Below are 24,546 nucleotides of genomic sequence, written 5' to 3'. Positions count from 1 at the left end.
TTAGGAGGCAGCTGATGGTTCCAGGAGTTGGGTCCCCACCAGCCACACTGAGACCCAGATTGAGTTCTCGGCCCCCAGTTTCAGCCTTGTGTAGCCCCTGCTGCTGGGGCCATTTGGGAGTGATCCAGCAGATGGGAGACCTCTGTCTCTCTGCTTTTCAAATACGTAAACAATATACAAAAATTTTAAACTTGTAAATTCACAAAATCAAATTAACTTCATGCATAGACAAAGTGTGTCTGCAATAATAGGTAAAAAGTTGAGCACAACTAGGTCTAGCATCAAAGTATTAAACCTGAATTACTTTGGAGATTTGCCTTGGACAAGTCACTATGTACGAATTCACCATTTATAAGAGGGATATTTACCTCTAGTTAGGATTATAACTCATAGAGTCCACATTTTTTTCCATCTGTAATACTATGCAAGGTTTAAAAACTAGCACAAAAACTTTCCTATTAATAACTTACATATTAAAATAATTTAGACAAAAACTAGAGCTAAAAAAAGAGAAAATCATAATGGTATGGAGTAAACTCTCAGTGCAGAAATGAATGTAAATTTGCATGTCTATTTTCCCCTTTTATTCCTTTTTAAAAATGGCTCAGATAAAAAACTTAAAATATGTAGCAACACAAGCTTGAGAGCTCATTTTGTGAAATGCAGTGTAGAGAAAAAGAATGGGCAACATTTATAATTTAAAATATTTATTGATTCATGCCTTCCAGAATTTTTTAAAAGGTCAGTCACCAAAGGCCAACACGTTTTTCTGCTCTCAATACTAAGCCATGTTTTTCCACTGACAATAACGAAGTAATGTGTATTTTGACAGCTAATCAGTTGGTGACAGCTGTGAGTCTCTGTTTTTAAATACAAGATCAGAGTTGCAAACAGACCAAATGTAGCAACTGTAAAAAATGAATGGGCCAAGCCTTACTCTAAGTGACCAAATGACCAATCAGCCAGATGCAGCACTCCTAGGCTACAGATGTCTTTGCTCAACAGCTCCGCACATATCTGAGTTGTCTCCATGGATGTTCTCAACGTCACAAATGTGGCTGCGACAGCCCTGATGCTGCAAACAGTATGCAGAGAGCTCGCTGCATGATTCCTCAGTTTTATTCCTCAGCAGGTTTCTCTTCACTTTCTTCTTCAGCTTCAGCTTCTTCCTTGCAAGAATCCTGACTGTTGGCATCAACAAAATAACTTTCTTCCCCATTCTCTCTTTCTTCTATTTTTTCTTCTTCATGAAGGCTAGAGGAAGAAATTTATCAATCTTTGAAAGGAAAAATGAGCTAGCTTAAAGGTAAACAGACTCTGCAATGAATGCCATCGTGGAGCCAGTCTTCCTCAAGTGTCTGAGCTCCAATTTATTGAGAACCAGCTCTATAAAGTGCCAACTGGGAAATTAAATATTCCTCTGGAAACTAATTTATTTCAAATTTGAGCGACTGACTCTTTAAACCTCATATGAAAGAATGCTATTATTTTTGTTATCTATATCAGATAGAAATCATAGTCTGCAAAATACTCCATCACCATGTTAACATTTTGAATGTCAAACGTTAAAATATCAGTGTATGTTTTACAACCATTCATATGTATTCTTTCAGGAAAAAAACCCTTTTTAAAATGATATAGGACAGAATTTTATTCTTTCTTGCAGGTAAGATTTTTTCAAAGGTAAACCATTCATTTTACATATGTTACCTTTCTTTATCTTCACTGAAACTTTGCGATTCTTCATTGGCGAAGCACTCAAGTACTTTTCCACTTTGGCCTTTCCTTGAAACAAACTCATCAGATATTCCTAGTGCTTTTAGGGTGTTAGAATAATGCTTTTCTGCTGCCATCCTTGCATTTTTCTATAGGAAAGACAAACCTTTTAGATGAGAATAAAGACTTTATATTTCCATTAAAATATATGGGTTAAAAGCGCCAGTGAAAATTAAGTTTAACAATCACAGCTGGTTGAAAATATGCATGCTGGGGCTGGCACTGTGGTGCAGTGGGTTAAAGCCCTGGCCTGAAGTGCCTGCATCCCAAATGGGTGCCAGTTCTAGTCCCAATTGCTCCTCTTCCAATCCAGGTCTCTGCTATGGCCTGGGAAAGCAGTAGAATATGGCCCAAGTGCTTGGGCCCCTGCACCCGTGTGGGAGACCCGGAGGAAGCTCCTGGCTCCTGGCTTCAGATCGGCACAGCTCTGGCCATTGCGGCCATCTGGAGAGTGAACCAGTGGATAGAAGACCTTTCTCTCTGTCTCTACCTCTCTTTGTAACTCTGTCATTCAAATAAATAAAATAATTTTAAAAAAAGGAAATATGCATGCTGTATGATTAACAACTGCATTAGTAGATATATACCCACACAAAGTACATGTGAGACCTAGGAGATGTGTAGCAGACTGCTTAGGATAAACTGTGGGATCCTAAGACTGTAAACAGTCCAGATACCTATCAACAGGTAGATGAATAAATAACAACACAGTAAATGTTGTTATTTACTGCCCACATGGATAGTTAATAAAGAAATGAAAATGAATTAACTGGGGGCAGGCATTGTGGAGCCGCCAGTAAAGCCACTGCTAGAGGAGCCTGTATCCCATGTCAAAGAGCCAGTTAGAGTCCTGGCTACTTTGCTTCCAATCCAGCTCTGCTCCTAAGAGACAGCAGAAGATGGCTCAAGTGCTTGGGCTCCTGCTACCCATGTGGGAGACCTAGAAGGAGTTCTAAGCTCCTGGCTTTGGCTTGGCCCAGATCTGGTTGTTGGGAGGCATTTGGGAAGCAAACCAGTAGATGGAAGATCTGTCTGTCCCTCTCTCCCTGCCTTTCAAATAAAATGAAAAATAAAAATCAATCTAAAACATAATACTAAGTAAAAGAAGCAAATCCCAAACAAATATAGTATGATTCATTCACATAAAGTTCAAGAACAGTCGAAACTAAACCATATTGTTTGCAGTTATGCAGGTAGTAAAACTGAGAAGAAAAACAGGAAATGCCTATCACAAAAGTTAGAATGGTGGAACCTCTGTGGGAAAGGTAGGAGGCTGAGATCTGGAAGGGGCACAGGGTTACTGCCATGCTGGCAATCTATTTGTTAACCTGGGTGGTAACACATGAGTTTTGGCCTGTAATTATTTTTTACACACTACCTACGTTTCATATACTTTTATGACTGTATAAAGATACCTGGAAAAATCAGTAAGAAGGTAATTTCAGCACTGGCATTTGGCCTAATGGTTAAGATATTCTTATCTCGTATCAGAGTACCTGGGCTTGATACCTGGCTTTTCTTCTAATTCCAGCTTCCTGCACGTGCAGACCTGGGAGGCACTGGTGATGGCTCAAGTAATTGATTTCGATTTCTGCCATCCACGTGGAAGAACTGGATGAAGTCCCCAGCTTCCAGCTTTGGCCAGGCCTGGTCCCAGCCATAGTGGGCTTTTAGGGAATGAACCATAGGATAGGAGGTCTTTTTTTGCCTCTTAAATAGATAAATGGGAGAATAAATTCATGTGATAGTTGTCAGAAGGTTCTTCAATTTATATGCCTACTGTAATCTGTCAAAGACGATAAAATCTTCAGCATTGTTATCTTTGCTCTGTGGCAGAGGGCATACGGCAGAAAAAACACAGATTCAGAGCTGGATTCAAACCTCTGGCTTTGGGATCTGTTGAGTTAGGATGACTCTTACACACCTGGAGCAAATCGAAGGCATTATAGCTCCTGAGGCCACAGGTGTCACGAGCCGTAAGATGACTGGGTGGCTCAGGTCTAGTCCACTCTAGCCCCTGTTAGTGGATCTGAACGGGCACAGGGCTAAGAACTGCTCTCTGGGTCTTCAACCAAAGCAAAGGGAGAGACTGACCAGGTTCCAACACACCGATGAGAACACATTCTACGTGGGCATAAGGAAACAATGACCCTCCTTCAGAGGTTAAATGGTTCACTTAGGGTCACAAGGCTAGTGACTGTGGAGCCAAATCTCTCGTCTATTTCCTGGTTCCTCCCACCCCATCCTGCTGCTCTAAGCAGCAGTGGTCGTGTGGGAGTCTGAAGGTGGCCTCCACCTGACTTCAGCAATGCAGTTATCAGCTATCCGCTTAACCCAGGGATGCCAGCAGAATGAGGGACCACGGGGTTTGGTGCTCCACACGAGAAACCAAATAGCAAAGACAGATTGCAATCGATAAAGCTATCATCCGTGCATTTTCTGGTACTGTGGGAAACAGAAAAAGAAGCACTCAAACTACTTCTCAAAGGATCCACTATGAGTAACAATTTTCAGAAAATTAAAAATGCATCCACAGGTTGTGAATACCAACAGACAAGCTTGGTAAACTGAAAGACAGGACAAAGAAATGAGAACCATGCGCCAAAGGCTGCACAGAGGAATAAAAAAAAAAACCCAAACCTAACTCTGTATGCATTAACAGTATACTCTGATTTAAGCAAGTTAAATATAAGAGAGATTAAAAAAACACTAATCAAAGGTAATGCTAGCAAGCCTGCATCTGAATTTGGTTTAAAATTCAATTTAACATTTGTTCAGTTAATAAGTCCTGGGATTTCTAAGAAACAGGACAATATGGTTTGTTTTGCAATAGATCCTCAGCATATTCTGCTGGGGGATAACTCAACAGCCACGAGACCACAATTAACTCTTCTAAATGGGCAATGCATAGAGCTGCAAGTGAATCTATCAAACAACTGTTAATTAGCAGCAACAGTCACAGCAAAACAGGCTGGAAAAAAAAGCACTAATTTATGTTAACCAAACATGATGAGTCACTGTCACAGCCACTCTGTACACAGAATAATCTTTTCTAATATTTTACATCAAGGTGAATAATGTGTAACTGCTCCTAATTGGAACAAATATTTCACCATAAAAAAGAACCGTAGGGAGACGACCGGGAGGAGGAAATTCAGTTTCGTGGAGAGGCAACTGGAGCATTAGCGGGAGTAGAATTGGAAGTGGAGCAGCTGTGACTCAAACCAGAGCTCTGATATGGGATGCCAGTGTCACAGGAGTAAAACCATATTCTTTAACAAAAACCTCTGTCCTGATGTCCTGGAGGGTCCTGGCCTCAGAGGATTCTGTCACTCAACAGAGTGACTGGAAGAGATTCATGGAAGGTGCTACTTTTGCAACACTTCTAATAAGAATGATGTGCTTCAAGACACTCTATATTAATTCAGCTTGTACACGTGGGGAAGTTGGGAGAAGAAAGTGAGCTCTCTTTTAAAGGTCCTCCTAGGAGTGCAGTACTGTGTCTGGGATTAACGCATGGTTAAAAAGTGAACTTCAGGGGCTGCTTGATGTGGCACAAGTTTAAGTCACTAACTGCAAAGCTGGCATCAGATATTGGCGATGGTTTGTATCCAGGCTGCTCCAGTCAATCCAGCCCCATGCTAATGGCCTGGGAAAGCAGCAGCAGATGAACCAACTATTTGGGCCCCTGCCACTTACACGGGAGACCCCAAGGAAGCTCTTGGCTCTTGACTTTGGCCTGGCCCAGTCCCTGCCACTGCGGCCATTTGGGGAATGTACAAGGGGGTGGAAGATTCTTATCTTTCTCCCCCGCCCCCACACTTTGGTCTTTTAAAAAAAAGAACAGTGATTTTTACTTCTAAACAAAAAGTATTTACACTCCTTTGTGGAACAAACAAAAGAATTGGAACGATTATCAGAAACAATGAGTTTCAAGATACTGAATATCACGAAACAAAGGAAAATACCCCTGAGACTGGGAGGATATGACGTGAGCTGTGCAGTTGTTCAGGTTATTTCCTTGGGACAGTGTCCAAACCAGGGTTCAGAAAAGGGAAAACCAGGCAAAGCTTGATGATGCCCTAGCTGAGAGTATGAACCACCAATATGGGAGGACCAGAAGGCAGGAGTTTAGAGGGCACAGTATTGGAGAGAGCAAAGCTGCTGACAGTTGTGGAGCTCTGCAGAGGATGCTCATCCTGCAGGGTACTACTCAGGGTGTGCAGGTGAAGACACTGCTAGGACTGGGACTAGAGAAAATAACAACAAGGCTTACAGAGAGCTGAGAGGAGGACTGCCCTCACTATCCAGCTGGAACAATTGATAAATCTCAGGACGGTGGGTACAGTATGTAGAATTTTGCCTCAATAGTGAGAGAAAATTATCCCCAAACACTGCTTTCATTCCACTTAACATGTTTTTAAAAACATGAAGCAAGAGGCCGGCACTGTGGCACAGTAGGTTAATCCTCTGCCTGTGGCGCCGGCATCCTATATGGGCACCAGTTCTAGTCCCAGTTGCTCCTCTTCCAGTCCAGCTCTCAGCTGTGGCCCAGGAGGGCAGTGGAGGATGGCCCAAGTTCTTGGGCCCCTGCACCCTATGGGAGACCATGAGGAAGCACCTGGCTCCTGGCTTCGGATCAGCACAGCGCCGACCACAGCGGCCATTTGGGGAGTGAACCAACGGAGGGAAGACCTTTCTTTCTGTCTCTCTCTCTCTCTCTCTCTCTCTCTCTCTGTCTATAACTCTACCTGTCAAATAAATAAATTAAAAAAGTAATACTGAGATAACACAGATGCTAAAATTAGCAAGGAACACAAAACAGTAACTATAATTATACCACATATCATTAAAAAGCTACACAAAAGACAAAATATACTCAGTGTTTCAACTAAAGATATAAAGAAGACAAGCTTCTACAGATATAAACTTTCATATTTAAAAGTCAAATGACGGCCGGCGCCGTGGCTCACTAGGCTAATCCTCCGCCTTGCAGCGCCGGCACACCAGTTCTAGTCCCGGTCGGGGCGCCAGATTCTGTCCCGGTTGCCCCTCTTCCAGGCCAGCTCTCTGCTGTGGCCCAGGAGTGCAGTGGAGGATGGCCCAAGTGCTTGGGCCCTGCACCCCATGGGAGACCAGGATAAGTACCTGGCTCCTGGCTCCTGCCTTCTGATCAGTGCGGTGTGCTGGCCGCAGCGGCCATTGGAGGGTGAACCAACGGCAAAGGAAGACTCTCTCTCTCTCTGTCTCTCTGTCTAACTCTGCCTGTCAAAAAAAAAAATTTAAAAAGTCAAATGAAAGTAAATATAATTGGCCGGCGCCGCGGCTCAACAGGCTAATCCTCCGCCTTTCGGCGCCAGCACTCCGGGTTCTAGTCCCAGTCGGGGTGCTGGATTCTGTCCCGGTTGCCCCTCTTCCAGGCCAGCTCTCTGCTGTGGCCTGCGAGTGCAGTGGAGGATGGCCCAGGTGCTTGGGCCCTGCACCCCATGGGAGACCAGGAGAAGCACCTGGCTCCTGCTTTCGGATCAGCGCGGTAGGCCAGCCGTGGCGGCCACTGGAGGGTGAACCAACAGCAAAAGGAAGACCTTTCTGTCTCTCTCTCACTGTCCACTCTGCCTGTCAAAAAAAAAAAAAAAAGTAAATATAATTAACATTAGATTAAACATTTCAAAGACAATATTAGTAAAAAGTAAAGGTTAACAACAGAACTATCTGGAGCTGGGTATTTGATCTCCTTGTTAAGGTGTCCATTTCCCATATAGGTGTGCCTAGTTTCTATTACTGCCTCATGCTCCCTATTCCAGCTTTCCTCCAATGTATACATTTGGAGGCAGCAGGTAACCCAAGTACTGGGGTTACTGCCACCTATACAGGAGACCTAGATTGAATTCATGGTTCCTGGCTCTGGCTGCTGCGGGCATATGAGTGAACCAGTAACTGTAAGCTCTCATCCTCTATCTATATCTCTGTCTCTCTGCCTTACAAACAAATAGTTAGATAAATTGTTTATACATTAAAAAACAACTGTAAAGCATGAATTTCAAAAAACAGCTAAGACAACTTGCTATATCCCTTGCTTCTTCTACATCATAAAAATAACAATACTGATGATTTTTTTTCTCAATATTGATGGATCAAGGAATATGGTAAAGAGAAATTTTTTGTAGTAGGCACATAAAATAAAAGAACTCTCTTAACAATATTCCTATGAAATTTTCTTACTGCTTTTTCCAGGTATCTTTACACAATCATAAAAGAATATAAAATCTAGGTAGGCTATAAAGAATAATTACAGATCAATACTTATATGGCTATCACCCAGGTTAACAAACAGCATTATTTTACTAACAAAGGCTCTGAAAAAAAATTAGCTTTGTTTCTCTAGAAATAAACAATTGATGACAAAAATTTGTCTAAAATCAATGCCCTAGTTTGAAGGAAAAAAAATTTTTTTTGCAACCGAAAGTTTAATTTGTAGTAACTCTTTCATTTATTTAATAATTACTGAAAACTTATTTTGTGACAAGCTGTCTTTGGAGGCAGGAAGTGCGGGAGGAAAGAAAAGTTTTTTAGGTGAAGGGAAGAGCATATGTGAGGACCAAAAGTGGGAGAAGAAATATTAGCTATAAAACTAACCTAGGTCCCCTACTCTTCCCCAGCCTCTACCCTCAACTTTTATGAGGTCCACTGTTTTAGATTTTACAAGCTTCTCCATTCTTATTCTTATTCTTTTTTTTTTTTTTTTTTTGACAGGCAGAGTTAGACAGTGAGAGAGAGAGAGAGACAGAGGAGAGAAAGGTCTTCCTTCCATTGGTTACCCCCCCCCCCCAAAGGGCCGCTATGGCCAGCACTGCACAAGCTTCTCCATTCTGATTGTTCATGTAAAGCTGAAGTTTCTGTTTCAAGCATCATCTATGTAGCAAATTAATTTTCTATGCCTTGTGTGTATAACAAATAATATTGAAGTTCCATTCAACTCCAGGATTAGTCACTTTTTTTTTTTTTGACAGGCAGTTAGACAGTGAGAGAGAGAGAGACAGAGAGAAATAGGATTAGTCACTTAACAAGGGACTCAACTCATTAAAGTTATGTGCTTCTTTAAGGGATATACTTTTGTTTGTTGCAGTTTTCTATATAAAAATATGATAAACTCTGAACAAATTAATGTTTTCAATATATAAAATTTCCTTATGAGTTTAATTTCTTTTTAAAATTTATTTGAGAGAGATGGTGAGATAGAGTGTTCTCACCCTCTAGTTTATTCCCCAAATGCCTCAACATCTGGGGCTGGGCCAGGGCAAAGCACATAACCCACAACTTAATCCAGGTCTCCCATGCTGCTTCCTTGGACCTGCAGCAGCAGGAAGCTGTATCAGGAGCCAGAACCAGGAATCAAACCCAGGTATTTTGATGTAGGACATGAGTGTCTGCATTGGTGCCTCAACTGCCAGGCTAACAGCCTGACACCAGTATGGGTTCAATATCATATGTATTATTTATTTTGTCATATTTTCCAATTCACAGCATGACAAAATTGCTTAATAAAGCAAAACCTCATCATTAATATGTCAGAGTAGTGCTCTCTGCCTGGCCTAAACTCACAAAGAAAATGGAAGGTCATTATCTGGCTGATTGATCATAATTGTTCAGTATAGGTTCAACAAATGCTTATTGATGTTGCCCCTGTGTCAGACGTCATCTTAGGTGCTAGGTAAAATGATTCCACACCTCCCCTTAAAATTACCTACCTAGAAGGGAATAGAGACCATTATGCAGATAATTTCCTCGCTCTGTAGCAGTGGCAGAAGACAGACATGTGTACAGGCTGGTCAGAGAACAGAGAAGGGCACCCGACCAAACCTGGAGAAATGGTCCAAGACGTGACTGTACAAGAAGACTAGGACAGAAAAAGACTTCTCAGAACGTTCTGACACAGCACAAATAAAGACTTCAAGTTTGGAACCAGCAGTCCACTAAGAGTTTGGTATGATGTAAGAGTAAAGGGTGACAGGACAGGAGATAGGAACAGGAAGACGGCAGCAACAGACAAAGAGGGGAACAGGGATCAAGGACAAGTCTGCATTCCAGGCTAAGACTCACGGATTTACCTTCTGGGAGGGAGCAGGACAGTTTACAGTTAAGTGTTTGAGACAAGCCAATCTGGGTTTCAATCCCAGTTCTACCATTTACTAACTATAGAATTTTAAAGTTACTTACCTTCCTTGAACTTCAGTTTCTTCATCTATAATATGGGAGATGTACTTTATGGCATTGTTTAGAGAAATTAAAGACAAGACTCCCTGATACCATTCACTGAAAATGGTAATCAGTGAGAATGGATGACTGGCACTGTTATCAAGAATTAACTGCCTACCCAGGGCCAACATGCTGGCAGCAGAACAGGAATGGCAAAATGAAGATACCATAGATGGCTTTGCAAAGGGCAAGGCAGCAGGACTCATCAAATTATTGTAGTAATTCATACAGGAAGTAACAGTTTCACCCAGCATTTCACCAGCAGAGATGGTGGAGGGCAGATCCAAGGATTATTTAGGAAGAAAAGGACCCATTCATATAAATTATACCCCCAACCAAAGCAGGGAATCAAGAGTAGGATTCAGCTGCGGGAAAAAGAATGTTGAGATGCAGATGGGAAAAATGAGTAGAGGTTACCAGAGAACGAGATATAAAAACTTGCAGTTCAGGGTTTCTTTGAGCCAAAAGTCACTCTATGGTATATAATACAGAACAGCTTAAAATGGTTTTTTTCCCTAAAGTTGAAACTGAGATGTTTAAAAAAATAAAAATCCACTCCATGAAATGAGATGCACTGCCTAAATTTATATCCAATTCAGCAAGTTAAAAGATAACTTTAACTCTGAAAGACTGTAATGTGCAGATTCACCCACAACACATGCCCATAATCCTCAGTGAGTCCCTGACAGGTACAAGCACAGTCCTGCAACTATGCTCATCTGCCACAGGCCAGTGCTGTCGATTGTCCAACTGTAACAGCTTGAGCCTCAAGGGATTTTGTCTGTTGTTGTTAAGCCATGTCACCCTTACAAACCCCTCCCTTATGGGGACAAAGGAGAAGATGACCTAAAATTGATAAAGACTGAAAAACTGAGTATAAATTTAGTAGCATGAGGGTCCTCTGTCTATAAGATCACAGTTTATTTTTCCTGTAGAAAGGAAGTCCTTTTAGTAGTTTAGTTCACAGAAAAATGAATTACAGACTCACTTAAAAAAAAAAAAAGAAATGAATCTGATTCAATCAGCAATTTTGTTTCATTTTTTAATTCTTCAGTGAACTCCAAATCTTATTATAAAGCCTCACTTGAATATTAGACCAAGTTGGTACTGAAAAAGACCAGCCACTAAAAACAGGTTGTGAAACTAGTATTGTGGGAATAATTGGGTTAGCAGTATGTTCTTTATCAAGCTTATGTGCCTCATCAACAACAAGATTCAGTGCTCAGATATTAAGCAAAATTATTTGGCTGATTTGATGAATAATGTACCTCTTTAACACATAGGAAAAACGGACTGTAAGTTTAGGAGCTAGAGATGTTAATTAAAAAAAAAGGAGAGGGGGGTTTGCTGACAGTAGCTCTTAAATTCCAACAAACACAACCTGAGCAACTCTTTCAAAGAGTAGTGGCCTCATTTTTAATTTTTCTTCTCTTTCTTCTAGTTCTTGTCGGTATTGTCTCATTCTTTCCTTTTCACTCTTTCTAAAATCAAATAAAAGGAATGGAATTATAAAAAAAGTCATCTACAAGCATACAAAACACCTAGCTTAGAGGACAAATCTAAATTCATGAGCATAGTTTACAGTTTACCTCACTTCTTTTTTCTAGACTGGTAAATTCCCATAGAAGGCAGAGTAAACATTTCAGGTTCTGAGAACACACATTTTATGCCCTAGGAACAGAGTGGGTACATTGACTTCTGAAATCTTCAAGGCATAACACACTGAAGAGTTTTAAACTAGGTTGAAGAGATAAATGAATGTTCTCTTCTCTAGTTTCTAAGTATATAAAACCAAGAAACTCAGTCCAAATTAGATACCTTCTCTTTAAGGGATTTCTTCTGAAAACAAGACCTACTCTGACTTTTTACCCTTAATGAGATCTCCTAAAGGTTATTGCCAAAGTTAATTAAATGGGAACAGATCAGGGAAGAAGATTCTAAGAATAGAATACACAGAGGAAAAGGAACTAAAATACAGATTTACCCTAAGTATACTTAATCTTTGGACAAGATCCTATTAACTATGCTATTTTGTCTATGTAAGATATATTAACACTATCAAGATAATGAGATTTCATGGATTAGAGAAAAAATTATATTTTAAAATGATGCTTAATTATATACAAGTTGGTATTACAAAAAAGCTAGTTTACTACCGAAGAGTAATTAGTATATTGTCAGGGCTGGCGCCGCGGCTCACTTGGTTAATCCTCCGCCTGCGGTGCCGGCATCCCATATGGGCACCGGGTTCTAGTCCCGGCTGTTCCTCTTCCAATCCAGCTCTCTGCTGTGGCCCAGGAGGGCAGTGGAGGATGGCCCAAGTCCTTAGGCCCTGCACCCCATGGGAGACCAGGAGGAAGCCCCTGGCTCCTGGCTTTGGATTGGCGCAGCACGCTGGCCATAGCAGCCATTTGGGGAGTGAACCAATGGAAAAAGGAAGACCTTTCTCTCTGTCTCTCTCTCTCACTGTCTATAACTCTACCTGTCAAATAAATTTAAAAAAAAATAGTATATTGTCAATTAATTTCTTGCCTAAGTTCACCAAATTAACCTCTCTCTATCAATGGATTAATGCTACATTATAAAGGAGTATTCATGATAAAAAATATTAATGCTATATTACAAATGAATACTCTATAATTAAAACAATTTACATAAAGTATATATATATATACACACACACATATATATGTTTTCATAAATCAGATTAGAAATAAATTAGATTACTTACCTGGCTTTGAGGGAGATATTTTCCTACTTAAACATGAACATGTTAATGTGTAACATCTGGAACACTGGTTTTCAAACTTTGTACTACTGAATTCTAGTGCTCTGTGAAGGGATTCTAGGGGTTCTGTGAATTTTTTTATATTGAAACTAATAAAAATGCAACACATACTACTAAACATTAACACATGTGTATTAGTTCATCACATAACTGATGTTAATTAATCTCAATGTGTCAATTAGTGCTATCAGATTTTGTGCATACCTTAGAACAAAGCTCTGTAATGTACATTTATTGAAAAATATCCTGAGATTACAGGACAAGTAATTAGAAAAGGGTTTTATCTGTGTGAATCAGGATTTTTCTCAACACTGAATTGTACAACCAAAAATAACATACAAAAAGATAAGATGCTGACATCATAAGATTACAGCTACTAACGATGGCCACAAGATGTTTCTGTTCATTAACATAGCTTCATGGTTCTCACCAAAGAGATGAGCATACAAAGGCACATCAAAAAGTTTGTGGAAAAATGAAATTAAAAGATAAGCTTATTTTGGTACAAAATAAAAATTGAAATCCGTACAAAGATTTTTTTGAGCATACACATGTTCCATAAACTTTTTGATGACCCCTTATACATGCTGGTTCTCACCATGAAGTGTGTGTGTGTGTGTGTGTGTGTGTGTGTGGTATAAATGATAAAAACTTGAATCCATAAACTAAAACACTGAAACCATTCTCAATCTGTTTATATCTTAGTATCCTAACCCTAACCCTAATTATAGAAAAAAAAGTTTGAAAACCAGTGTTCTGGAAGTTTAAGATTCTTTCATGATACCTGAGATATTTAACTCTGGATTTAGACATCTGAGCTAAACTTTGATGTGAGTCATAAGCCTTAGCCCGGGTTGTCAGGAGTTTCTGCATTTCTTTCATTCTTTGCTTCTGCTTAGTTAGGAGCCGATTTCTCTCTTCTTCCAACATTTTCTTTTCCTCAAGTGATCTCCTGAGGGCAACAAACTAAGGCTTAATTCCTTTTAAGCCAAGGAAAATGCTGTTTAACAAAGATTTAACATGGGGTAATTTTGAGGTTGGAAAATAAGGCAACCTTTGGAGAAGATCTGACTTGTGAAACAGGAAATCCAATCAAGGCTGACTGCAACCTATCCCCGGAAATTCATAAAATGGAAAATCTATTCATTTCTTAGAACAAACCTTCTGACAAAATGTTATACATTACATAGTAAAATATCTCACAGAAACAACAGGAGTTAACATTTTCAAATTCCACACGGAAGGATTTTTTACAGAGCTGCACGCACTGCTCGGATCCTGGCTGTTTACCTGATGGCTTCTCCTCGGGCTCTGGAAGAGGCCGTGGGCATCGGAGGGTTGCAGTTACAGGGCATGCGCTTTGAACCTGCACTCTTCACTGGTGACTTCCTTCTTGGGGACATGTAAGGCCAACGTGTTTCTTTTAAGTTTTCTTCATCTGCTTTAATGTCTGCCAAGACTGTCTCTCTTTTAATGGCACTGGAGGACGGCTGAACATCAAATGGTCCGTAGTCTGTCAGGAGTTTCGAGCCCTGGTACTCCGAGGGCAGTTTCAGATACGTCTTGGGCGAGTCTTCGTAGTCAGGAGGCTGGCTCCTCGCCTTGTGCTTCAGCAGCACAGCCTGGGCAGGATGCCCAGGGCTCCTGAAGCGTCTGTAAGCTGGCTTCAGAGACAGCGGGGAGGAGTTCTGTACAAGCTCCTGGGCTCTCGTCGGAGCCCTGAAGTTCCTATGCTGATCTTCCTCTTTTAACTTGTCACTAGCAATTGAACTGTAAATAGATCGAGGTACTGGTCTGGCTTTAAATCTATGTGTTTTCTTTTTAGACTTAAAAAAGTCTCTCAGTTGCTTTTCCCGGGCCGCCTGCTTCTGTTCCTCTCTTGCAATAAACTTAAATGGCTTTTGTGAAGCCAACAGAGCTTCTTTGTTTTTCTCCTTCGTGCTCCTCCTCCGTTCTTCATTCTGCTTGACGATGTCACGATAAAGGGGGAGAAAGACATATTCAGGGACTGGGTTGGCCCGGAACTTCTTAAACTCCTTCTCTTCTTCCTGTTTTTTGAGCAGTTTATGTACAACTTCAATATCTGATTTAGATTTCATGGTCTCTTTTTTCTTCTGTTCTCTGATCATCATTTGAAAAGGCTGAGGTACTGTGATCCTTGGCACCCATTCTTTTGGTCTCCTCCTTGGTTTTCCAACTGCTTGAAAGTGAGCATCTTCACCTTGAATATAATCTTTAACCTGAAAGTTTGTCCACATGTTGTTGATGAGCTCCTTGGCATAGGACATCACTCTGGTTTTCCTGGGAGAGTCTTTTTCTAGGTTGGGCAACTCCTCTTCAGAAGACGTGTACGAAGAAGAACGGCCTAAATCAGGCTCTGAAAGTGATGTCATTAAGGAGATAGGGTGATAGTAGTTCTTTTCTGAGACAGAGCTAAGAGAGGAGAATACTTAGGTTACACTTTCAGTTGTATGTGACCACATAAAAAAACTACGATAGAGGTGTATATATATATAAAGCTAAGATAGAGGTGCATATGTGTATATATATATATTAAATATTTATTTATTGATTTGAGAGGCAGAGTTACAGAGAGAGGGAGAGACACAGAAAGAGGTCTTCCATCTGCTGGTTCACTCCCTAAATGGCTGCAATGGCCAGAGCTGGGCCAATCAGAAGCTAGGAGTCAGGAGTTTCTGGGTCTCCCACATGGGTGCAGGAGCCCAAGCACTTGATCCATCCTCCACTGCTTTCCCAGGCCATTAGCAGGGAGCTGGATCAGAAGTGGAGCAGCCGGAACACGAACCGGCCCCCGTATAGGATGCTGGTACCGCAGGTGGAGGCTTAACCTACCACACCTGGCTCCAAGGTATATATATTCTAAGATCAAGGCATCATCAGGAGAATGGAGCTAACCAAGGCTTGTAAAAATTACCACTTTTATTTGGAAGAGCACTGGGAGATGGCTGTAAACTATCTAACTCAACTCCCTCATTTCCCAGGAGAGGCACTTGAGACAATAGAGGCTCCTTTCACCTACCTTCTGTTAACTTCTCCATGTTGAGAACCACCATCCTGAAATATATTTCTGATCACATCAATCCCTTGCTTTGAACTTTTTAATGAGTCCTCATTATTGCAATAAGAAAGTGTGGAAGCAGGGTTTTGGCCTACCAGTTAAGATGCCAACTGAGACACCCACAAAATGCTGTAAAAATGTCCCAGAGAGGATTTTCTAGCTTCACTTCCTGGCTCCAGCTCTTGAATCCAGCTTCCTACTAATGCAGACCTGGATGGCAGCAGTAATGGCTACTTGGGTTCTTGCTATCCACGTGGGAGACCCGGCTTGAGTTTCAAGCCAACCATACTGCCTCAAGCTTTTGGAATTCAACCAAAAGACAGAGGCTCTTACTCTGTCTACCTCTCTAATCAATAAAAATTTAAAAAACAAAAACAGTCTAGACTATAAAGCCCTGGAGCTGGTGTTATGGTGCAGCAGGTTAAGCCACTGACTGCTATGCAGGCACTCCATATGTGTACTGGTTCAAGTCCCTCTCTCCTTCTAACTCTGCCTTTCAAATCAATCAATCTTTGGAAGAAAAGAGACTAGCCCTGCCTACCTGTCCAGTCTTACCTCTTACTACTCCCTAAAGCCCCAGTCACCGTTCTTCAGTCATACCCAGTTCCGTGAAATCCTCACAAACACCCTGATTTCTCACGCCACTGCGCCTTTGCATACACGGTTTCGGCTGCCTACTCTCCTCTGTTTCTGGAACACTGAGTTACATCATGTGCAAAGCAATGTCAGGTCCTCAGCCTATCTTTGAGCTCCTTGAGGGCATTTTTCTTTGACTCTTCAATACCCAGGTAAGGTCTGGTGCACAAAGCTGCACATTGGACTGGATGAGTTAAGGGACTTGTGTGTTAAGTTTCAAAGTGAGAGGTTCACAGCAGAAATGGGGCTTGAAATTACAGACTATCTTGAAAATGGAAATCAGACTCATGCGTCCAAGGCTGAACTCTTTGTACATATCTTTAATGAGCTCGTGTTAATTCAAATATTACAAAAGACTATTTTTTAAAAGGAAATTATTTATTTATTTGAAAGCCAGAGAGAGGGAGAGGGAGAGAGAGAGATCTTCCATCTGCTGTTTTATTTTCCAAATGGCCACAACGGCTGGAGCTGGGCCTCTCCAAAGCCAGGAGCCAGGAGCTTCCTCCAGGTCTCCCATGCGGGTACAGGGACCCATGCCCTGGGGCCCTCCTCTGCTATTTTCCCAGGCCATTAGCAGAGAGCTGGATAGGAAGTAGAGTAGCCGGGACTCGAACAAGTGCCCATGTAGGATGCCAGCGTTGCAAGTTGGGGCTTTACCTGCTATGCCACGACGTTGGCCCCTATTAAAGTCTTTTACAATTAAACCACTGGGGGCCCGCGCTGTGGCGTAGTGGGTGAAAACATTGCCTATAGTGCCTACATACCATATGGACACTGGTTCAAGTCCTAGCTGCTCCACTTCTCATCCAACTCTGCTAATGGCCTGGGAAAGCAGAAGAAGATGGCTCAGGTTCTTGGGCCCCTGCTACTCATGTGGGAGACCAGATGAAGCTCCTGGCTCAGATCTGGCCCACCCTTGGCCATTGAGGCTACTTAGAAAGTAAATCAACGGATAGAAGATTCTCTCTCTGTTTCTCTCTCACATGCTCAGTAACTCTGACTTTCAAATAAATAAATCTCAAGAAAAAAAAAAAAACTTTAATATTCATCATTTAAAATGGCCCAGTCTAAACATTTTGATATGTATGCCCACAGGTCGATGAGTGGTGAGTCAGAGAGAAAATAACCAAACAGCTGCTACAAGGCCCTCAAAGCAAGAGGTTATCTCATAAGCTGGTAAACTGTTAAATATTATACATAAATCCCACCTCTGTATCTCATTAAGAATACAAAAGAATAGTTGAGAAAATACTGTGAAATAATTGTGTCTCTCACTTGTAAGTATATATTGTATTTTACAGTCCACAAATAACACTGAGTCCACACTTACCTCGAAGAGACACTGGGAACATCTTCCCTGACGATCACTGGCTGAACATCCTTTAAATTTAATTTATTGTGGTACAGTTTCTCTAATTTTGCCATAGTTTCCATGTGGGCAGCCTTCAGCTCATCTAGTTTCCTGAAATACTCGTCATTGGAGTGGTAAATGTCAGAAAAGTTTACAAAGTCCTCATAGCTCATACCACTATCCACCCCAGAGAAGTTGGTGTTAAAATCAACCTGTGGGAGAAAACACTCATGATATAATGTTTGTGTGTGAAAGACAAATTCAGTTAACACTGATCCAAATTCTGCTCCCATGTTGTTGTTGTTGTTGTTGTTAAGATCTATTTCTTTATTTGAAATCAGAGTTACAGAGAGAGGGAGAGACAGAGAGAGAAAGAAATCTTCCATCTGCTGGTTCACTCCCCAGATGGCTGAAACCAGGAGCCTGGAACTCCATCCAGGTCTCCAGCATGTGTGGCAGGGGCCCAGCTACTTGGGCCATCTGCTGCTGCTTTCCCGGGTGCATTAGCAGGCAGCTGTATCATAAGTGGAGTACCTGGGACTCAAACCAGTGATCACATGGGATGCCAGTGTTGCAAGTGGCAGCTTAACACACTACTACAATGCTGGCCCCCAAACACTGCTTCTTAAAGGGTCCAACTAGTTAGGCTATCAGTTACTTGTGGGATATGTAAATTTACCCTTAGTGATATTTTAAGAACAAGAGGCAGTGAGACTGAACTGCCAGGAAATAATATTACTTAATCCATTTTATAAAGAATGGTTAGATTCCCAGATCAATCAAAAAAAAAAGCTATTTAATCCATTATGTTCATTTAATCATAGGATAGAACCAAACCACCCTTCACAAAGAGCTTCTTAAGGAGCCTCCTTCTGGGCTGCGAGTTTCAAGCGAGATGACAAGGGAACACAGGTCCACCTGCTGTAAACCAAGCCACCACAGCTCAGTGCCTTCCCCGGAGCCAGGCTCCTGCCATGTGGCTTAAAGGGTGCCCCCGTGGAGAAGGCAAGGGAATGGGGCAGACATAGTTCTCAGTGGTGTATCGAGAAGCCAGCAGTGGGGTGAGACTTCAGACCAGAGTCAGGGGTCATGGGGAGGCACAGGAGGGATTTTCACCAAGCCACTCCAGCAGGCATGACAAGGACTGGAGAGAGAGAACAGACAAGGGCAACACATGGTTGTACTTAATATACAAGTCATGCCTGGAAGGGTCTGCCTGGAACCTTTCCCTCACTCCTTTCCATGCTTTCAATTGAAGCAACTAAGGAGATAAAACACCATTTTCTCCATGGATATAAAAATTGTTAACATGTTCTCAGTTGAGAAACAGTTGAAATTATTTATGATACTATGCATAAAAGGCTGCCAACCCTGGTTTTAAATTTAGCCTACTGCCTGGAACAGACTCAGAACAAAAAAAGCCTATTTGCTAAAGAGAATTATGGATCCTTAGGGCTGGTGCTGTGGCGTAATGGATAAAACTGCCACCTGCAATGCTGGCATCCCATTTGGGTGCTGATTCGAGTCCTGGCTGCTCCACTTCTGATCCAGCTCTCTGCTTGTTTCCTGGGAAAGCAGTGGAAGATGGCCAAAGTGCTTGGGCCCCTGCATCTACATGGGAAGGAAGAAGCTCTTTGCTCTTAACTTTGGCCTGCGTCAACCCTGGCCATTGCAGCCACTTGTGGAGTGAACCAACAGATGGAAGATCTTTATCCCTCTCTCTGTAACTCTGACTTTCAAAAAAAAATAAATCTTTTTTAAAAATAGAAAATAGACAAGAATAGAAAATCAATCTATTCAGCTTTTCCAAACAATACAATGCAAGATTGAATTATAAATAATGGGTATAGGAATGGTATGTTTTTAATGGGCAAAAATAGTGTAAAGTAGCTTGTGTTATACCACTTAGGGTAACAAAGAAAACAAATGAAAGAAAGCAAGTTTTTCAAATTAGAACAGATATGTAGAAACTTGCTACCAATAAACCTATGGATCAGAGAACTGCTTTATGCATGCCAAAACAACAGAATTCTCTGCTATCTTCTTATTTATTTATTTTTTAATTTGAGAGGCAGAGACAAAGCGAGTGACCATGAGTGCTCTATCTGCTGCTGCCCCCTGAGATGGGACAAGGGCACAGGCATCCTAACCACTACACCAGGAGCTACTGCTCTGCAATCTTCTGATGTTTCTTTTCCTTTTTTTTAAAATTTATTTGAAAGGCAGAGTTACAGAGAGGTAGAGACAGAGAGAGAGGAGAGACAAAGAAGCATCTTCTGTCCGCTGGTTCACTCCCCAAATAGCTGCAAGCGCAAGGGCTGGGCCAGACCAAACTGAAGCCAGGAGTCAGGAGCTTCTTCCAGGTCTCCCATGTGGGTGTGGGGCCCAAACACTTGGGCCATCTTCTGCTGCTTTCCCGGGCACATTAGCAGGGAGCTGGATGGGAAGTGGAGCAGCCAGCACTTGAACTGGCTTTCTCCGCTAAGCCACAGTGCCACAGCACCAGCCCTAAATCTTCTGATGTTTCTATATGTGCTCATTATCATTACCTCCTTTACTGTGGGATGAGTACTGAAAAGGAGTAATCACAAGCATAGAGGAAAGCCAGGGAGATGAGGTACAATGTATGGTGAAGAAGGCAATGTCTGAGTAGGGAACTAGGAAACGTGTCAGATGCTGCCTTTTAATGCCCTACTTTGTTCTCATTAGTTCTCCACTCTCTGCACTTTCATAATACAATTAATTCTTAATGAAACTGTATTTTATATTTTCTTATTAGCATGCTGTCATATTAATCCCTAAGAGAAAAAGGGCCTGTATTCTGTGCCTGGAAGAGGGTTTGGCACATAGAACCTTACTGAAGTGTTTGTGAACGAAATGCACCAAGCAAATGAGGAATTTAAAGCATAAATCACATTTAATGAACACAGCAATCACTAATGACCTTGGGAAGAGCAATTTGAGAGGAATGGTGGGAATAAAAATAAGACTCAATAAATCGAATAATAATGGAGGAAAGGAAATAGAGTGGATGCTAACATTAAAGATCTTTTTTTGAAGAATTTAAACTTTAAATAAAGAGACTAGTGTTGTGGCAGTGTGTTAAGCTGCTACCTGCGATGCCAGCATCCCATGTGAATGCCAGTTCGAGTCCAGGCTTCTCCATTTCTAATTCAGCTCCCTCTTAATGCATTTGGGAAAGCAGCTGAAGATGGCCCAAGGACTTGGGCCCCTCCTGTGGGAAACCTGGATGAAGCTCCTGACTCCAGCCCAGCCCAGCCCAGCCCAGCCCAGCCCCAGCCACTGCAATTCTTTGGGGAGTGAGCCAACAGATGAAAGATCTCTGTCTTTCCCTCTCTCTTTTTATGCCTTTCAAATAAACACATATACCTTTTAAAAACAAATTGATAAACTGATATGAAGGAGCTGGCGCCGCAGCTCACTAGGCTAATCCTCTGCCTTGCGGCGCCGGCACACCGGGTTCTAGTCCCGATTGGGGCGCCGGATTCTATCCCGGTTGCCCCTCTTCCAGGCCAGCTCTCTGCTGTGGCCAGGGAGTGCAGTGGAGGATGGCCCAAGTCCTTGGGCCCTGCACCCCATGGGAGACCAGGAGAAGTACCTGGCTCCTGCCATCGGATCAGCGCGGTGCGCTGGCTGCAGCGCGCCAGCCGCGGTGGCCATTGGAGGGTGAACCAACAGCAAGGGAAGACCTTTCTCTCTGTCTCTCTCTCTCACTGTCCACTCTGCCTGTAAAAACAAAAACAAAAATAAAAACAAAAAAAACTGATATGAAGAAAAAAATACCCCCCAATATTATATCATCTTATCCCGTAATGATAAAAAAGAAAAAAATGCTAGAGAGGATGTGGGAAAAGAAAACCCACATACACTATGGGTGAAAACACAAATAAGTACAGGCGTTATGGAAAACACTATGGTCATTCCTCAGAAAAGATAAAAATTGATCTAACATATGACATAGTTATCTTATTCCTGGCTATGTATCAGAAAAAAATGAAATCAGCATATCAGAGAGAGAACAATTCTCCCATAGTAACTCTAACAAACACAATTCACAGCAGCCATGATTTGGAACCAACTAGCTGTCCATCAATGAAAAAAGTGGATAAATAAATAAAATCTTTAAAAACAAAAAGAAAAAAAAGTGGACAAGGGAACATCATATAGACACACACACAAAAATAAAATATTGTTATATGCAAAGTGTATCGAAAGAGATTACTAAATTAATTGAAAGAAGCCAGACACAGAAACACAAATGTGACATGTTCCTTATCATCTACGGAAGTGAAAAAAATGTTATCTGAACATAGAATTGTGATTATTAGAGGCTGAGAAGAGTTAGAGGCTAGGGATAGAGGAGAATTGGATAACAGGTCCCAAAATACAGTGAGACACAAGTAACTTCTGTTGTTCAATAATACAGATTGATGACTACATCGCACCATATTAGGTAAAAGTAAAGAACTGGAGGAGAGGATTGGGGCTGGCACTGTGGCATAGCAGAGTAGAAGCCGCTGCTTGCAGTGCCTGAATTCCATATGGACACCAGTTCAAGTCCCGACTGCTCCACCTCCAGCCCAGCTCCCTGCTAATGCACCTGAGAAAGCAGCAAAACATGGCCCAAGTGCTTGGGCCCCTGCACCCAAGTGGGAGACGTGGAAGAAGCTCCAAGCTCCTGGCTTTGGATCAGCCCAGCTCTCGCTGGTGAATCAGCAGATGGAGGCTCTCTCTCAGGATGAGTACTTTGTTAATCTCCTGGTTCACTGAGAATTTGGGGAGCTAGTGTGTAGCCTAGTGGTTAAGACATCCATGGGGCCGGCACTGTGGTGTAGCGGGTAAAGCCGCCACCTGCAGTGCTGGCAGCCCATGTGGGCGCCTATCTCAGCTGCTCCACTTACAATCCAACTCTCTGCTATGGCATGGGAAAGCAGTAGAAAATGACTCAAGTCCTTGGGCCCCTGCCTGTGTGGGAGACCCAGAGGAAGCTCCTGGCTTTGGATTGGCACAGCTCTGGCTGTTGCAGCCATCTGGGGAGTGAACCATTGGATGGAAGACCTATCTCATTCTCTCTCCCTCTGCCTCTCTGTAACTCTTTCAAATAAATAAATAAATCTTAAAAAAAAAAAAAAAAAAAAAAGACATCCTCGTCCCATATCAAAGTGCCTGGGTTCAAGTCTCAGCTCTGTACCTAACTCCAGGATCCCAATAATATGCACTCTGGGAGGCAGCAGATGATAGGCCAAGCAAGTAATTGGGCCCCTGCCACCCACCTAGGAGACCTGGGTGCAAGTTGGGCCCCTGCCACCCACCTAGAAGACCTGGGTGGATGGAGTTCCTGGCTCCTGACTTCAGTCTGGCCCAGCCCTGGCTGTTGCAGGCATTTGGTGAGTGAATCAGCTGATAAAAGATCTCTTTCTGTCATTCTGCCTTTCAAATAAATAAATAAAACTTATAACAATAACAGGAAAGGTATTCCAAAGAACTGTTTTTAGACAAAAACATCCATGTGCTTTCATTCTTTTTTTTTTTTTTTTTTTTTTGAGAGGCATAGAGAGAGAGAGAGAAATCTCCCATCTGCTAGTTCACTTCCCAAATGGCTGCAACAGTATGGGTTAGGCCAGGAACTCAATCTGGGTCTCCTACTTGGGTGGCAGAGACTCAACTGTTTGAACCCTCACCTTCTGCCACCCCGGGTACACATCAGCAGGAAGGTGGAATCACAGGACTCAGACTGGGGCACTCTGATACAGGATATGGGTACCCCAAGTGATACTTTCACTGCTAGGCCAAACACCAGGACCTCAATCATTCTTTTAGAATAATTTTTGAAAGAAGATCTTATAGTAATAATTTTTACACAAAAAGGATCAAATTTATCTGGACTTGAAAGAACTGTTTGAAAAAGACACAGAGGGGTGAGTAACTTCAGAACACACTGGCGGGTCCGGGAAATTCAACTTATGTACTGACTTCTGCACAGCATCCACTCCACCATCAGCACAGCACTGCTAACACTCGCTTGAACTTTTCAGATCAACTGATCTCACAGTGTTTTACCTAAAATACAAGAATGGCTAACAAGTGACTTCCAATTCTAATTTCCTCTTTGATTGTTTCCACTAAGAAAACACTTAGTCCATCAAATAATTTAGGCATGAGCATTATTTGCCCAGGAGCCTTAAATAGTACTCTTTCCCTTTAATTGTCTGGCTTTTTTGGAACACTGCAAATGCAGCCACAAGATTAGAGGATAATCTTCCATAGACTGGCTTGACCCATTTGGATAACGAATCCTCATAGTACCTGCTGCGTCACCAGTGATAAGCCCCCATAAGGAATGATTTGTGGTGTAGTGTGCTTAGTTTCATCGGCAATTCGGCAACTTTTATTTGAAAAGTTATTTTTCATTGGGAAGGATTTATAAGAAATGAGGCAGGCCGGCGCTGCGGCTCACTAGGCTAATCCTCCGCCTGCGGCGCCGGCACACCAGGTTCTAGTCCCGGTCGGGGCGCCAGATTCTGTCCCGGTTGCCCCTCTTCCAGGCCAGCTCTCTGCTGTGGCCAGGGAGTGCAGTGGAGGATGGCCCAAGTACTTGGGCCCTGCACCCCATGGGAGACCAGGATAAGTACCTGGCTC

The 24,546-nt window shown here is 42.1% G+C and overlaps 1 protein-coding gene across 6 annotated transcripts in view; it reads right to left on the bottom strand.

Annotated features, from left to right (window-relative positions):
- Window positions 1-690: 690 nt before the first annotated feature.
- Window positions 691-24,546, bottom strand: part of FAM161A (FAM161 centrosomal protein A) — a 28,771-nt gene continuing 4,915 nt past the window's right edge. For 2 of the 6 annotated variants that reach the window (XM_008254359.4, XM_051838198.2), the window contains exons 2-7: window positions 17,866-18,098; window positions 14,111-15,253; window positions 13,605-13,772; window positions 11,414-11,513; window positions 1,711-1,865; window positions 691-1,254 (exon numbers count right to left, since the gene is read on the bottom strand). In XM_008254359.4, the coding sequence (XP_008252581.3) occupies window positions 1,119-1,254; window positions 1,711-1,865; window positions 11,414-11,513; window positions 13,605-13,772; window positions 14,111-15,253; window positions 17,866-18,098 (1,935 nt within the window). In that variant the 3' untranslated portion in view covers window positions 691-1,118. Of the gene's footprint in view, window positions 1,255-1,710; window positions 1,866-11,413; window positions 11,514-12,763; window positions 12,865-13,604; window positions 13,773-14,110; window positions 15,254-17,865; window positions 18,099-24,546 lie in introns of all 6 variants that reach the window. The other 4 variants (XR_011386620.1, XR_007916270.2, XM_051838204.2 and 1 more) reach the window with 4 other exon arrangements.

This window comes from Oryctolagus cuniculus, chromosome 2 (genome assembly GCF_964237555.1).
Source record: "Oryctolagus cuniculus chromosome 2, mOryCun1.1, whole genome shotgun sequence".
Classification (NCBI taxonomy): domain Eukaryota; kingdom Metazoa; phylum Chordata; class Mammalia; order Lagomorpha; family Leporidae; genus Oryctolagus; species Oryctolagus cuniculus.
Note: the sequence above shows the minus strand (reverse complement) of the source record. Positions and strands in the feature narration are given on the sequence as shown.